Source organism: Rhinopithecus roxellana, unplaced genomic scaffold, assembly GCF_007565055.1.
Source record: "Rhinopithecus roxellana isolate Shanxi Qingling unplaced genomic scaffold, ASM756505v1 contig4090, whole genome shotgun sequence".
Lineage (NCBI taxonomy): Eukaryota > Metazoa > Chordata > Mammalia > Primates > Cercopithecidae > Rhinopithecus > Rhinopithecus roxellana.
In genome coordinates, this window is record NW_022142979.1 from 151,944 (window position 1) to 167,732 (window position 15,789).

The following is a 15,789-nucleotide window of genomic DNA, read 5'->3' on the forward strand; positions in this document are numbered from 1 at the left end:
TCACGTTTCTGGAGTCTGTGAGACAAAGAAAAATCTATAGTCAGTCAATAGCTTATGTTGTTTTAATGTAAGTTCTTGATAAACAACATAAGTTGCTTTCTTTCATATGTTAAAATCTATTTGCATTTCTTTCCCTGTGAACTGTTTTTTGTCTTTCTCCTGAACCATTGATCTCTTCCCACTTATTACATATATGTAAAGGGAATACTGGCTCTACGTTAGAAGGAAATTCGCATCTTGCGATAGGTTTCAAATTTTTCCTAGGTTGTCTTTTGACTTCCTTTGCTGTTTGTGCACACAATTCTTTTTTTTTTTGGTAATGCGAGTGCGTTGCTCTTATTTTTAAAATGTTGACTACATTCTGGGGAAGGAAGGCTCAGCCAAAGCCCCCCTTTCCATTGCTCAGCCACCTGCTTTTTCGCCCGGGTGGGTGGTCCAGCCCCGAGCCCTCCTGAGTCTCTCGCCAATGCCCAGACGCGCCTCCGTCATGCCGGGGAGGCCGCGCTCCGGCCCACGGCGGCCAGAAGCCCACGTGCCAGGAGAGGCACCGGAACCAGCAAGTCAGGGCCGGTTTCCCGCGCCAGATGGGACTCGTTTGCTGGGGAATTCCGGGGCGGGGCCTGTCTGGAGCGGAAGAGCCTGGGCGGCGCAGCGGCCGCGAGCGGGGGTGCGGGTCTGCGGCCTTCGAGGTCTGGGGCGGCGGCAGCGGCGGCGGCGGGCGCGGGCGCGGGCACGGGGCGGGGCGCGGAGCGGGCAGGAGGCGCGCGCCGGACGGCGGAGGCGGCGTGAGGCCGGGCCCGCGCGGCCATGAACCTAGAGCGGCTGCGGAAGCGCGTGCGGCAGTACCTCGACCAGGTGGGCGGCCCCGACGGGGGTGCGGGGCCCGGGCAGGCCGCGCCGGGTCCATTTCCGCGCGGCGTGGGGCGGGGGTGACTGCCATCAGGGCTCTTGGCGGGGAAGGACTGGGCCGCCCCTGGGCCTTCATCGGGGGCAGCGCTGTCCCCGCCTTACCCCGAAGGGAGCGGCCCCTGCCGCTGGGAGGAGCACAGCCCGGGGAGTGGAGGCCCCCGAGCGCGGGGGGCGCCTCACTCGGATCGGAGCCTCGCTCTGCGCCTGGCGCGGAGGAGGTGCCCAAGAAACACCGACTACTCAGTGCAAGTTGAAGGACAATTTTTGAAGGAAGATTGCAGGGCTAGCGAATAAAACATTGTTGAGAGGTTTAGTTGTAATTTTTATTGGACTGAATTTAAGTGAATAAAGATGTGCAGAAGCCTGTTGTCTGAAATCAGTACTTTAAAAATTCTCGTTAACTATGTCTGTGTTCCCTGCACTGCCTTTGAGTGACTAACAGTGTTTAAGGAAAGAAGTGTCTTCGAGAATCAGCAGCATCAGTTTTATCTATAATGTCGTTTATTTTTTGTTGAAATGCTTGCTCTTTCAGGAAATTGGAAAGGAAGGGAAAGAAAAGCCGTGGTAATGCAGAGTTTTCGGAATTGGGTGCTAAGTGACGTGGCCACATGTTTGCAGTCCATTTGGAGGGCAGTGTTTTTGTTTACCATAAGTCAGTTGAATTCAGTGTTTTCTGATCGTAGTGAGGAATATGACAGGCCTGGTTTCCAGCCGGAGACTCCGGTATTGAGCATATTTGTAACCATCCCGTTGCCATTCCTCCTGCCTCGGGCTGGCAGCAGTGGTTCTGGCTTGCCTCCAGGGGAACTGAGGCAGAGACTGTAGAAGACTGAGGACCGAGGAGCAGAACAGGGACTAAAGCTAGCCGTAGGTCACTGGGTGGCTGGCTCTCATTGTCGGCTCCTTAATTTTTGTTAGACTTGGAGGAGGCGAGTTCTTCCCCATGTTCAGTGAAGCTTAGTTAATTTATGTGTGTGTGTGTGTGTTTAAATTTGAGTGTTATTAAAACTGCAACTGTTTTATATAAGGTATTTGAGTATAGTGTTCTATCTACTAAATTTCACTTTGGGATTCATTAACAGATCGTTGAAAGTGTTATATAAATAGCACAAGAATTGTTAGACTATCTTTTGCTGTTTCACTTGCATTTCACCTGTATGTTTCACGATACATTTTTACAGTATGAGTTTTAAAAAATTATCTTCATGAGTTGTATATACACAGATATTACAGTAATATTTGTATTGTGACATTGAACTAAAATTCACCCGATGTGAGATATAAGATAGAGATGTAACAAATTGTTGTCTTGAGATGTAGATTTGTTACATAGAATTATAATAATGTTAGATACCAGTTTAAGATTGTTGGAATAACAGGGTAGTTACCACTTTTTTTTTTTTTTGGTATGCAGCAACAGTATCAAAGTGCTCTATTTTGGGCAGATAAAGTAGCTTCACTCTCTCATGGTAAGTGACGATGCTAATTGTTTTTCTGATTAATCTTAAATTTTTTTCTATTTCACCTTGTACCTCTGACCGCTTATGTGAATTTTTCCCTCCAGAGGAACCCCAGGACATCTATTGGTTGGCTCAATGTCTTTACCTGACAGCACAATATCACAGAGCCGCCCATGCACTCCGGTCACGAAAACTGGACAAAGTAAGTAATGGTATGAACTTTAAAGCTCTTCAGAGCTTTCAAAATATGTCGTTAGTGGTCGAGTGCGGTGGCTCACACCTGTAATCCCAGCACTTTGGAAAGCCAAGGCGGGTGGATCACGAGGTCAGGAGTTCAAAACCAAGATGGTGAAACCCCATCTCCGCTAAAAATACAAAAATTAGCTGGACGTGGTGGCAGTCACCTGTAATCCCAGCTACTCGGGAGGCTGAGGCAGAGAATTACTTGAACCCTGGAGGTGGAGGTTGCAGTGAGCTGAGGTCACGCATTGCACTCCAGCCTGGACAACAGAGCGAGACTCCGTCTCAAAAAAAAAACAGTCATTAGTGTTTTAGGTGTATATTCCATTATGTTGAAGTTATTTAAATTTATGCAATTTTTCTTTGTTTTTGTTTTTTTTTTTTTTGAGGTCTCTGTGTCACCCAGGAGTGCAGTGGGATGATCGTGACTCACTATAGCCTCAGACTTTGGGTTTGAGTGATCCTTCTGCCTGAGCCTCCCTAGTAGCTGGGACTACTGGTGCATGCCACCATACCCAGCTAATTTTAAAATTCTTTTGGTAGAGACGGGGCCTCACTATGTTGCCCAGGCTAGTCTTGAACTCCTGGTCTCAAGCAGTCCTCCCGCCTTGGTCTCACAAAGTGCTGGGATTATAGATGTGAGTCATCACAGTAAGCCCAATTTTTTTTTACTGAATGTGAAGGGAAAATGTTTTGTACCTCATCTGTCACCTTCTTTTTCCCCATCTCCCATCTAGTCTAAATTCTGAAGACTGTTTTCTAAACAGCTGTGAAATCATGGATATTCCTTTTCTCCCCACTCATACGTGTCAGGCCTTTGATTCTTTGTCTGTTCTGTTACAGCCTCTCTGCTTGTCTCTTTTCCGCAGTAACAGTTTTTCTCTGCTCACCTTCCCTGTGTCCAGTTCATCTTGTGAACTGTTACAGGGGTGAGTAGTCTTCCTAAAACACAGATGTGATTATATTCCCACAAAGTCATTCAGTGACTTCCCATTACCTGCAGGATAAAGTCAGATGCATCAGTAGGTCTGTGAGGCCCTCCATGAGTTCTCTCCAGTCTGCGTCTAACCCACCACCATCAATACCTGGAGCACGTGCTCCAGTCACGTGGGGCTGCTGTGAGCTCCTTGGACACCCAGCAGTTATTCACACTCAGCGCTTGAAGTGCTGCCCAGCGCTCCACTCCTCTGACCACTTACTCGCTGCCTCACTTGCTCTCCTGCAGATGTTTCCTTCTCCACCTGGCCGGTGCTTTCTGTGACCCCCTTTTGTCATGCTTACCTGTTGTGCTTGGTTCACGTCTCCCCTACCGTAGCCTCCTGGGGCAGGGCCTTACCCCTTTTTGAATCCTTGGTGCCTAGTAAATAGCAGGTTCATAATAAATATGGTTTAACAAGACTGGAATTTTTTTTTTTAACTGCAAGAGTAAAACGAGAAATTATGAAATTAGCTCTATTTTACGCTTATGGCTTTCTTTGAAAGTGAAAATACGTATTATTTTGACCACTATGTAAACAAATTAATTTCTTTCCTAGTTGTATGAAGCATGTCGTTACCTTGCAGCTAGGTGCCATGTAAGTATGCTCACAATTTCATTTTTATTTGGTTGAATAAAATGAGTGTTACGCATCCCTTATATATGTGTGAGAATTTTAGTGATGTAGCTTAGCAGGTTAGTAAAATATTTCAAGAGGAAGTGTTCTTTTCCTTAGTATTGTTTGCTGTAAAATACTGATTCTTCATTTACTGAAAGCTGACATGCATGAAGAAAATTCTACTTTAGACATTTTATATTTAAGTAATGGATATAATATGTATTATCCTTTAAAAATCTGGATCATATGTTTAGTGTTAGAAATCGTGGGTGATGAGTGGCATTTCTGTTTTCCACATAGTATGCTGCAAAAGAGCACCAGCAGGCCCTTGATATTCTTGATATGGAAGAGCCAATCAACAAAAGATTATTTGAAAAATACTTGAAGGATGAAAGTGGCTTCAAAGATCCCTCCAGTGACTGGGAAATGTCACAGTCTTCAGTAAGTAGTACTGTTAGCACACCTCAGTAACGGCAGCGAGAATTGCCCTCATTACATGGTAGAAATACATTATCTTCTTTTACTGGAGTGTTACCGTATTAAAACAATTGTGGTTGCCAATTTATTTAATTTGCCCACCAAAACCAAAAAAGATTCTGAGACATTTCTGAGCCCTCAGTTGGAAGCTGTAATTGTATCTGCAGATGCCTGCATCCAAAATAGGCTGGCTTGAAATCTTCCTTCTCTGATGTCTTAAGCTACTCCCTAAAAGTGGAATAATTTTTCTCCTTCTTTCTGTGTTTCAACAGTGTTTTGGACCTACACCAGGAAACTTCGATTAGCTTACATTGTTTCTTTCCAGGAAATGGTTTTGTGTTCCTGTTGGCTTCAAAGTACATTGCTATGTAATTTTGTGTATTTCAGTTTGTATACTTCATATCTCCATGAAATTGCATATTCCTTGCTGGCAGAAATTGTATAATAACTTATTAAGTGACATTTACAGATCACTAATCTGGATTTTTTTTAAAAAAATAAAAACTGATTGAGGTTTAATTCATATGCCGTGCAGTTCACCCATTTAAACTGTATGGTTTGATTCCTTTTAGTATATTCACAGAGCTTTGCAAACCTCACCAGGGTCAATTTTAGAATATTTTTATTATTCAGAAAGAATCCCTGTAAGCCTTACCTGACCTACCTACCAATTTATCTTTTTTCCCACATCTTTTTTTTTTTTCTTAATTAAGACGGGGTCTTTGCTTTGTTGCCCAGGCTGGAGTGCAGTGGCACAATCACAGCTCACTACAGCCTCAACCTCCCAATCTCAAGTGATTCTCCCACATCAGCCTTCCGAGTAGCTGGGACTGCAAGCACATGCAACCACAGTCAGCTAATTTTTTAAAAAATGTTTTGTAGAGACAGAGTCTCACTATGTTGCCCAGGCTGGTCTCAAACTCCTGGGCTCAGGTGATCCTCCTGCCTTAGTTTCCCAAAGTGTTGGGATTACAGGCATGAGCCACCACACCTGGCCCATTTATTCTTTATATTTTTGGTAGAACTTTATTTGTCTACTTTTCACCTTAGATAGTTATTTTTAAGCATAAAAGACTGTTACATATTCTAGGGGTTTTTTTGTCTGTTGGTTTTTGTTCTGGCCACTCGTTAATTTATGTGTTAGGAAGCACATTCTTCTGCTAAGAGAGTGTCTGGTTCAGTCATTATTTTAGGACCTCGTGTCCATTAACTTACCTGCCACGAAATGTGTGATTTATTTGTAATGATTGTTATTGATTTTGTGAAATTACATTTTAAAAAAAGCAAATCCTAGGATATTGCTTATCTTGAAGACTCTCATAATTCATTAATTTTTCTAAAATTTTACTTTACACATCTTCTTCATATCCTTAATGATTTTGGCTGCCTGTTGCTGGATCATCTTTCAATTCAGTTATGTGTTTGAGGTCCAGAGTCTAGAATGTGCATCAGATTTCCATATCTTCTTGTTTATGGTAGTCGTGAGATGGCTGTTGAACACCTTACTGTGTGCTAGCACCACAGAGAGGGTAGCATCTCTAGACCTCACAGAGTTCTGTAAGTTAGTGTTTTTACCCTTTTACAGATGAGGAAAGGAAATGGAGGCCAAGAGAGGTTCAATCACTCGTCCAAGGTTACAAGTAAGTGGCAGAGCTAGGGTTTGAACGCGGGTCTGTCCTGCCCCAGCAGGCCATTGTGCTGACTGCTCTGACCACTGTGCTGCATTGCTGCCAGTTTCTGCTCATGAAGATCCTTTTGAGGGGTGTCTACCTATCACACTGTCGATCTTGGAGACATGCATACACACACTGTTTGCCGTCTCTAAATCATTGCACTGTTTTGGACAAAACAGGTAATGAACCTAGTAGCTGTGACATGTACTTTTGTTATAAAGATGTGTTGGAACAGAGCGGTTAGAGCCCAGGGAAGATGAATTGAAGAAACTTTGCTGTTTTTGTGTGTGTGTGTGTGTGTGTGTGTGTGTGTGTGTGTGTGTTTATTCATGCCTTGACAGTTGTGATTAAATCCTTTTAAATGCAATAAAAACTTCTCAGTATTCTAAGACACAATTCTCTATCAAAAGTTAAGTTTAAGGGCCAGGCATGGTGGCTCATGCCTGTAATCTCAGCACTTCAGGAGGCCAAAGTGGGAGGATCACTTGAGGCCAGGAGTTTGAGAGCAGCTTGGGCAACATAGCAAGATTGTCTATACAAAAAATTTTAGAAATTAGCTGTTCGTGGTGTTGTTCACCTGTAATCCTAGCTACTCAGGAGGCTGAGGTAGGAGGGTCACTTGAGATCATAGGAGTTCAAGGCTGCAGTGAGCTATGATCGCACCACTCAACTCCAGCCTGGGAGACAGAGTGAGACTCTGCCTCTAAGGAAAAAAAAAAGTTAAGTTTAAAAATACTGACTTAATATGCGACTCATTGTTTTTCCAACAGATAAAGAGTTCTATTTGTCTTCTACGCGGGAAAATCTATGATGCTCTAGATAACCGAACTCTGGCTACCTACAGCTACAAAGAAGCTTTGAAGCTCGATGTCTACTGTTTTGAAGCGTTTGATCTTTTAACATCACACCACATGTTGACAGCACAAGAAGGTTTGGAAACTCTGGTGTTTTATGTTTAGCAAACTTAATATTGTTTGGATTTTTTGCCTCTGAAATCTTCTAAGTCAACAGTAGGCCACATATGGGTTTAAATAGACCTACTGACTTTCTTAATGTCTTCAAATGTAAAGCACATTGCAGAATGTAGTATTGTACGGTGCCTTGTGCTGTCCAAATCTAGGGATTGTAATAGGAAGAGACCATCTTTTTGAGAAGTGATTGAGATAGTATAAACCAGGATTTCAGTATCTCATTCAGTGATTCTCAACCGCGTTGCTCTTTAAATCCTTGGGAAAATTGAGAAACATCCATGTCCAGTTCCCAACTCCAGAGCAGTTGAGTGGGAGTCTCCGGGTGAGATCCTATCAGATGATTTAAAGCTCCCAGGGGACCCTAATGTACCACAGGCACTGAGAGTCACAGTCCCAAGTATGCTGGCAGTAATGTGAGGTGGGTAACAAGGGATACAGAAAATAGAGTCGTTGAATTAATGGGATTCTAATGTATTTTAGCCTAGTGCAGGGGTTCTCAACCAACCAGGGTGATTTTGCTGCCCCCCACCCCCCGGGAACATTTGGCAATGTCTGGAGACATTGTTCGTCACAGCTTAGGGTCAGGGAGGGAGGTTGAGAGGTTGCTGCTGGTATCTAGCGGCTGGCGGCCAGAGGTCCTGCTTAGCACCTGCAGTGCCCAGGCTCCCCTGTCCCCAGCAGAGCAAGATCCACACAGCGTCAGGAGTGCGGAGACTGGTGGTTCTTAGGTGACAAGGGCCACCTGGGGACCTGGCCTCAGCCCTAGAAGAGTGGCCTCCACCTACCAGATGATTCCCATCTTCAGGCCTGGAACTACTGTGTCAGCTTCTGTAGCACATTTTGATCTTCTTATGTTCTCTTTTGAGTTTGATTTACTTAGACCAAGAACTACAGAATAATATTTTTAGTTGTGGGCTTTTTTCCCTCTATAAATGTTATGAGGATATTCTTTTTTTTCTCACCATTTTTAAGAAAAAGAACTTCTTGAATCACTACCTCTTAGCAAGCTGTGTAATGAAGAACAGGAGTTGCTGCGTTTTCTATTTGAGAACAAATTGAAAAAAGTAAGTAAAACCAAAGAGTTAGCATTTGCTTTATGTAAATATCATATTCCATTAAATTTGTCATCTAGTCTTGTATTAAATTTTTGAAATTAAAACTTTTTAAATTTAGCACATTTTCAAGAATAGAACATTTAAAATACATAAGATTCCAAAAAAAAACTTCCAAAAATACCTGTCTTCCTCTGAAAGACTCCTTATACTAAAAGATTGAATTACCAAGTAAATGGAATGGTGTTGCATGAAAATGAAGATTATTTTTGTTATGCTTCCTGAATGTTTACTTTGAGAAATACATCCCACTATGGAATTCTGTGATAAAATTGAGAAGGGAGTTAAACTTACTGAGAGGAGTACTTATAAAACCTAAAGTTACAAGTTTTCAGAGGCTCACATTTGTTCTTGTAAATGTTTTAACCACTTGGGTCAAACACAAATTGAATCGCATTTTATTTGGTTTTTGCTCATTGAGTTTCTGTTTACATTTCTCTGTGTTTCAGTATAATAAGCCTAGTGAAACGGTCATCCCTGAGTCTGTAGATGGCTTGCAAGAGAATCTGGATGTGGTCGTGTCTTTAGCTGAGAGACATTATTATAACTGTGATTTTAAAATGTGCTACAAACTTACTTCTGTGTAAGTATATCCATCAGTTTTTCTGTAGGAACATGGAGTTCACTCCGTCTTACCTAAGTGATTCATGGACGTGCTCTCTGAATCATCCTGAACTAGATGATAATTTAAGTTACCTTTACCATTTGTAGAGCGCAGAACAGGGTGCTGTCTTAAGAGAGCAGTTTGCAGACATGAGTTTATGCCTATTTGTAGATTTATTACATTAACTTGGGAGGGATATACACATTGCTCTTAGTGATCTTGATAATTTCCAAGTTTGAAAATACCATTTTGGCACATTGTTTTGTAAAATTCATTCTCAATTAGAGACTCACGCTGTGGGTGCTGGGTGTTCAATATGCTGCACTCGGTAGCTAAGCCATCTCCCACATGCATCAGTTTTCCAGTGTGCATAATTTAAACTTTAGCTAAATGACATACACTATTTTTTGTAGATTTTGGTTGGGTTTTAAATCCTTGAAATTACAAAAATTTTAATTGACGAAACACGTAACCTATGTATTAGGTTGGTGCAAAAGTAATTGCAGTTTTTGCTATTGGACGTAATGGTAAAACTGCAACTATTTTTGCACCAACGTAATAGTATTTCCTATTGGTTTTGATTATTTTAAATAATCAGCCTACTTATTTTATATATTATAATTCTGTTGACTTAAAGTAAATGTTTGTGATAACGTTTATTTTTATTCCTTTCAAACAATCCAGAATTTTTTCTTTAATTTGTCACTTAATTGTGGCCTTTACTGAACCAACCTGAAGATAATGGAGTGAAGAACGTGCAGTGTCGTAACCCGCAGCACCATACATGGCGCTGTGATGAGGAAAGTGCAGTGTCGTAACCCGCAGCACCATACGTGGCGCTGTGATGAGGAAAGTGCAGTGTCGTAACCCGCAGCACCATACGTGGCGCTGTGATGAGGAAAGTGCAGTGTCGTAACCCGCAGCACCATACGTGGCGCTGTGATGAGGAAAGTGCAGTGTCGTAACCCGCAGCACCATACGTGGCGCTGTGATGAGGAAAGTGCAGTGTCGTAACCGCAGCACCATACGTGGCGCTGTGATGAGGAAAGTGCAGTGTCGTAACCCGCAGCACCATACGTGGCGCTGTGATGAGGAAAGTGCAGTGTCGTAACCGCAGCACCATACGTGGCGCTGTGATGAGGAAAGTGCAGTGTCGTAACCCGCAGCACCATACGTGGCGCTGTGATGAGGAAAGTGCAGTGTCGTAACCCGCAGCACCATACGTGGCGCTGTGATGAGGAAAGTGCAGTGTCGTAACCCGCAGCACCATACGTGGCGCTGTGATGAGGAAAGTGCAGTGTCGTAACCCGCAGCACCATACGTGGCGCTGTGATGAGGAAAGTGCAGTGTCGTAACCCGCAGCACCATACGTGGCGCTGTGATGAGGAAAGTGCAGTGTCGTAACCCGCAGCACCATACGTGGCGCTGTGATGAGGAAAGTGCAGTGTCGTAACCCGCAGCACCATACGTGGCGCTGTGATGAGGAAAGTGCAGTGTCGTAACCCGCAGCACCATACGTGGCGCTGTGATGAGGAAAGTGCAGTGTCGTAACCCGCAGCACCATACGTGGCGCTGTGATGAGGAAAGTGCAGTGTCGTAACCCGCAGCACCATACGTGGCGCTGTGATGAGGAAAGTGCAGTGTCGTAACCCGCAGCACCATACGTGGCGCTGTGATGAGGAAAGTGCAGTGTCGTAACCGCAGCACCATACGTGGCGCTGTGATGAGGAAAGTGCAGTGTCGTAACCCGCAGCACCATACGTGGCGCTGTGATGAGGAAAGTGCAGTGTCGTAACCCGCAGCACCATACGTGGCGCTGTGATGAGGAAAGTGCAGTGTCGTAACCCGCAGCACCATACGTGGCGCTGTGATGAGGAAAGTGCAGTGTCGTAACCCGCAGCACCATACGTGGCGCTGTGATGAGGAAAGTGCAGTGTCGTAACCCGCAGCACCATACGTGGCGCTGTGATGAGGAAAGTGCAGTGTCGTAACCCGCAGCACCATACGTGGCGCTGTGATGAGGAAAGTGCAGTGTCGTAACCCGCAGCACCATACGTGGCGCTGTGATGAGGAAAGTGCAGTGTCGTAACCCGCAGCACCATACGTGGCGCTGTGATGAGGAAAGTGCAGTGTCGTAACCCGCAGCACCATACGTGGCGCTGTGATGAGGAAAGTGCAGTGTCGTAACCGCAGCACCATACGTGGCGCTGTGATGAGGAAAGTGCAGTGTCGTAACCCGCAGCACCATACGTGGCGCTGTCATGACTGCACATAGCCGATCCTCGCGAGTGCCGCCACCTACTGCTTTGGGGTAGTAATGTGTCGCTTTTTAACTTTCAGAGTAATGGAGAAAGATCCTTTCCATGCAAGTTGTTTACCTGTACATATAGGGACGCTTGTAGAGCTGAATAAAGCCAATGGTAAGTTTTTTTTTAATTAAAGTAATTCTTAGACATAAAACCATTTTTTTCTGTAACTTGAAATTTTGTCTCCGAAATTCTGGATAGTTGAGATTGCAGGTAACATAACGGAACCCTACTATGAAAGTAACAACTGGGGAGGAGATGTTTAGGAAAGTAGCAAATGGCCAATTTTGTTTTCCCATCAGAACAATTAGTTCTTTATCGCTGTTTCCTACTACCTTTTCTCAGATATCATTTATGTTTCAAGCTTTGTTAACTTTAAATTGTTGGGTGTCAGTTCTGCCTTTTTTTTCCTTTTTGTTTTGTAAATTCCATTGGAAATCTGATATGGTAAGAGTCGATAACTACTTAGAAATTGGAGGGGAGCAGATTGTTTGTTCCTGTTTTCCGTGTTTTTAACATTTGACATTTAGCTGTGTTTGGGGATGCATTTGTCCTTAAATTTTTCTAAACCGAATGGTGAGCTCTGTCAGGAAGGAAAACCCTCACCGAATCCCTGCTGCTCAGAGTGTGGTCTGTGGACCAGCAACATCGCATTTGTGGAAGCTGGTTGGAAATACAGCATCTCCAGCCGTCCTGGTCTGCTGAATCCAAGTCTGCATGTAGGAAACGTCATCTCGAAATGCCAGGATTTACACATTTCTCAAGATTACATAGTATCACTGAGCTGATAAAAGTTTGCTCAACCAAATTGGTTGTGAGTGGTTATGATGGTCCATAATGGGCCCTTGGTGTGATAGGCATGAGCTTCTGAGAGAGGTGAGGTGCTTTGCTGTATCCTCTGTAGTATTCAGGAAGTGGTTTCTTAGGGGGTGTCTGTTCCCACCTTGTGCACCATGTGTCCTTCATCTAACTCTCCAGTTATCTAGAAGGAAAGACAAGTATGAAATCATTGCTGTAAGAACAGAATTCTGTGACTGTGAAGAGTTGTAATGAAGTCATGTCTTAAATTACATGTGATATGAACAATTGTTCTTTTTCTGCTTTTTCCTGAACAGAACTTTTCTATCTTTCTCATAAACTGGTGGATTTATATCCTAGTAATCCTGTAAGTAATACAGCTTTTAGTTGTAGTTTTTTTTTTTTTTTACCTGAACTTTAAGAAAATGGTTAACTTGTATTTAGACAATAGCTTTAAGTTCAAGCAGGTGCTGTTTTATTAAAGTGTTGCAGCAGAATCTCCTAGTGTTTAACGTATTTACAAAGCAGCATTAACTTTTCAACCCATGAAGGTATTTTTTAATTATACCAAAGCAAAAAGGGTTTTTAACCCTCTTTTCTGATTATAGAAATTATACATGCTTATTTTAAAATACTTAGCATCTAGCAATATAAAATACTGACGCATCTCTTTCCTAGGAAATGCTGATAATTGTTTGGTAGCTTTCTCACATTGCACATATAAGACAACATATTGAATTGTGTACTGATTCCAAACTGTTGTGGATTGGAATGGAGAACTAGGAATGGAAAATGGAATCAGGGACTGCATTTTTAAAGACAAAATCGGGAATCAGGGTGTAAGACTCAGTCAAGACAAGAATTTACACCCTATCCCAGTGTGAAACCAGTGCAAGAGAAAACCAGCTAAATAGTCAGAACGCAGTCAGAGAGCAAGGAAGAGCCAGGGTCAAGCTGGGGGAGATGAGCAGTGCAGGGGAGTCAGGACACTGGGGGAGATGAGCAGTGCAGGGGGTCAGGACACTGGGGGAGATGAGCAGTGCAGGGGGTCAGGATGCTGGGGTAGATGAGCAGTGCAGGGGAGTCAGGACGCTGGGGTAGATGAGCAGTGCAGGGGAGTCAGGACACTGGGGGAGATGAGCAGTGCAGGGGTCAGGATGCTGGGGTAGATGAGCAGTGCAGGGGGTCAGGACACTGGGGGAGATGAGCAGTGCAGGGGGTCAGGACACTGGGGGAGATGAGCAGTGCAGGGGGTCAGGATGCTGGGGTAGATGAGCAGTGCAGGGGAGTCAGGACGCTGGGGGAGATGAGCAGTGCAGGGGAGTCAGGACGCTGGGGGAGATGAGCAGTGCAGGGGAGTCAGGACGCTGGGGGAGATGAGCAGTGCAGGGGAGTCAGGACTCACAGGCTGGTTTTTGAAACGGACTCCAGGGGCCTTGTCTCTTGTAGACGTCTCCTTGAGAAAGAGCCACGGAGTGTCTGCCCTCTTCTCCTTTTGGACCTTAGTAGACTGTGTTAGAGAAATGTCTCACTTAACTAGAATATGTGATAAGAAACATCTAGTATACCCTCTGTCTACCCTAATTTGTTGCAGATTCCAATTGGATATTCCAATTGCAATCTTTGGTTATGGTACATTTTGAACTTTTTAGGTGTCTTGGTTTGCAGTGGGATGTTACTATCTCATGGTTGGTCATAAAAATGAACATGCCAGAAGATATCTCAGGTATGAGTTTATTTCCTTCCTCTCTAGGTAACCTATAGAATTGATGTCTTGCTCATAAGCTTTCAAGTAGTAATTAGCGAGTACTTTAAAAGCAATGTGAAAGAATAAATGTTCTTCTTTTTTTTCTTCTTTTCTTTCTCTCTTTCCTTCTTTCTGTTTCTTTTTCTTCTCCCCTCCCCTCCCCTCTGTGAAGAGGTTCTCACTCTGTTGCCCAGACTAGATAGAGTGCAGTGGTGCAATAGTACCTCACCTTGAACTCAAATGATCCCCTTGCTCAGCCTCCCAAGTTGCTGGGACTATAGGCACCACCACGCCTAGCTGATTTAAACATTTTTTTTTTGATAGAGACGAATCTCACTGTGTTGCCTAGGCTGGTCTTGAACTCCTGGCCTCAAGCAGTCCTCCTGCTTCGGCCTCCCAAAGTGTTGAGATTACAGGCATGAGCCACCATACCTGGCTGAATAAATGTTTTCTTCAAGAGGTTTTTTCTTTATAAGATGCCACGGGGAAAGAGAGAGAGAAAAAAATCAGTGATGTAGACCCTATTCTCAAGGAACCTATATATTTTATTTATAAATGAGAATAAATGGCCAGGCATGGTGGCTCATGCCTGTAATGCCAGCACTTTGGGAGGCCAACGCAGGTAGATCACCTGAGGTCAGGAGTTCAAGACCAACCTGGCTAACATGGTGAAACTCTGTCTCTACTAAAAATACAAAAAATTAGCCAGATGTGGTAGTGGGCATGTGCGTCCCAGCTACTCAGGAGGCTGAGACAGGAAAATCGCTTGAACCCGGAAAGTAGAGGTTGCAGTGAGCCGAGATTGCACCATTGTACTCCAGCCTGGGCAACGAGCAAAACTCTGTCTCAAAAAAGTAATAATAATAATTAAAAATTAATAAATGAGAATAAATATGAAACAATAGAGAATAATGTAGTTTGAAAGTTTCTGTTTTTCACTTGCAGAGATCCTGTTAACCTTCTGCTTTTAGGATTTCTTTTATTAGTTGTGAAATTACACAAAACTTTACATAAAATTGGGGTCACTAAATGTAACTATAAAACAGAGTTCTTAGCAGGGTGAACTGGTTCATATAATGATTTGCTGTGGTTTTAACTTAAGGAAAGTCATGCAGCCTAGTGAAGCTATTTAACCACTATTATTCAAGTTTAGAAAAATGTCAAGTATATGAATAATTAATTGCTTAAACTCTAAATGTTCTAATTTCTGTGATTTCTTCTGTGCAAACAAAACAGTTGATCTCTAAGGGAAAGAGCATAAACTTTGGAGTCATGAATTCTAATCCAAGTTCTGTGACTTATCAACTGAAATTCCTTGGGAAAGTTAATTTCTCCTACTCTCTTTCTTTAAAAATGGGGATGTCAGCTGGGCATGGTGGCTCACACCTGTAATCCCAGCACTTTGGGAGGCCAAGACAGGAGGATTACCTGAGGTCAGGAGTTCGAGACCAACATGGCCAACATGGTGAAAGTCTGTCTCTACTGAAAATACAAAAATTAGCTGGGCGTGGTGGCATGCACCCATAATCCCAGCTACTTGGGAGGCTGAGGGAGGAGAATTGCTTGAATCTGGGAGACGGAGGTTGTAGTGAGCTGAAATTGCACCACTGCACTCCAGCCTGGCTGACAGAGTGAGACTCTTGTCTCAAAAAAAAAGGGGTGGGGGGTGGGGGGGATGTCATGCTCATATACCAGGATTGTTAGAAAAACTGATGCCACAAAAGTACCCTGTACTAGGAAGAAACTAGAACGTTCCCTGGTTGGTTGTATGGTTAGCATTTTAGAAGAACTTCTACGTAGAAAGATGATTAGTATTGTAAAAGTTCTTTTGAGCTATGCTGCTTTAATCTAGTGTAAATTCAGTGATGGACTCTAATCAGTGGTCTCCAACCTTTTT

At 43.5% G+C, this 15,789-nt stretch overlaps 1 protein-coding gene across 2 annotated transcripts in view; it reads left to right on the plus strand.

The window, feature by feature from the left end:
- Positions 1-602: 602 nt before the first annotated feature.
- CDC16 (cell division cycle 16) overlaps positions 603-15,789 on the plus strand; it is a 43,679-nt gene continuing 28,492 nt past the window's right edge. Inside the window, exons 1-11 of one of the 2 annotated variants that reach the window (XM_010374822.2) lie at positions 603-855; positions 2,324-2,378; positions 2,474-2,571; positions 4,145-4,183; positions 4,505-4,645; positions 7,125-7,284; positions 8,298-8,389; positions 8,887-9,020; positions 11,382-11,461; positions 12,463-12,512; positions 13,798-13,871. In XM_010374822.2, coding sequence (XP_010373124.1) covers positions 808-855; positions 2,324-2,378; positions 2,474-2,571; positions 4,145-4,183; positions 4,505-4,645; positions 7,125-7,284; positions 8,298-8,389; positions 8,887-9,020; positions 11,382-11,461; positions 12,463-12,512; positions 13,798-13,871 — 971 coding nt within the window. In that variant the 5' untranslated portion in view covers positions 603-807. The remainder of the gene's footprint in view (positions 856-2,323; positions 2,379-2,473; positions 2,572-4,144; positions 4,184-4,504; positions 4,646-7,124; positions 7,285-8,297; positions 8,390-8,886; positions 9,021-11,381; positions 11,462-12,462; positions 12,513-13,797; positions 13,872-15,789) is intronic. The other variant, XM_010374823.2, reaches the window with a different exon arrangement.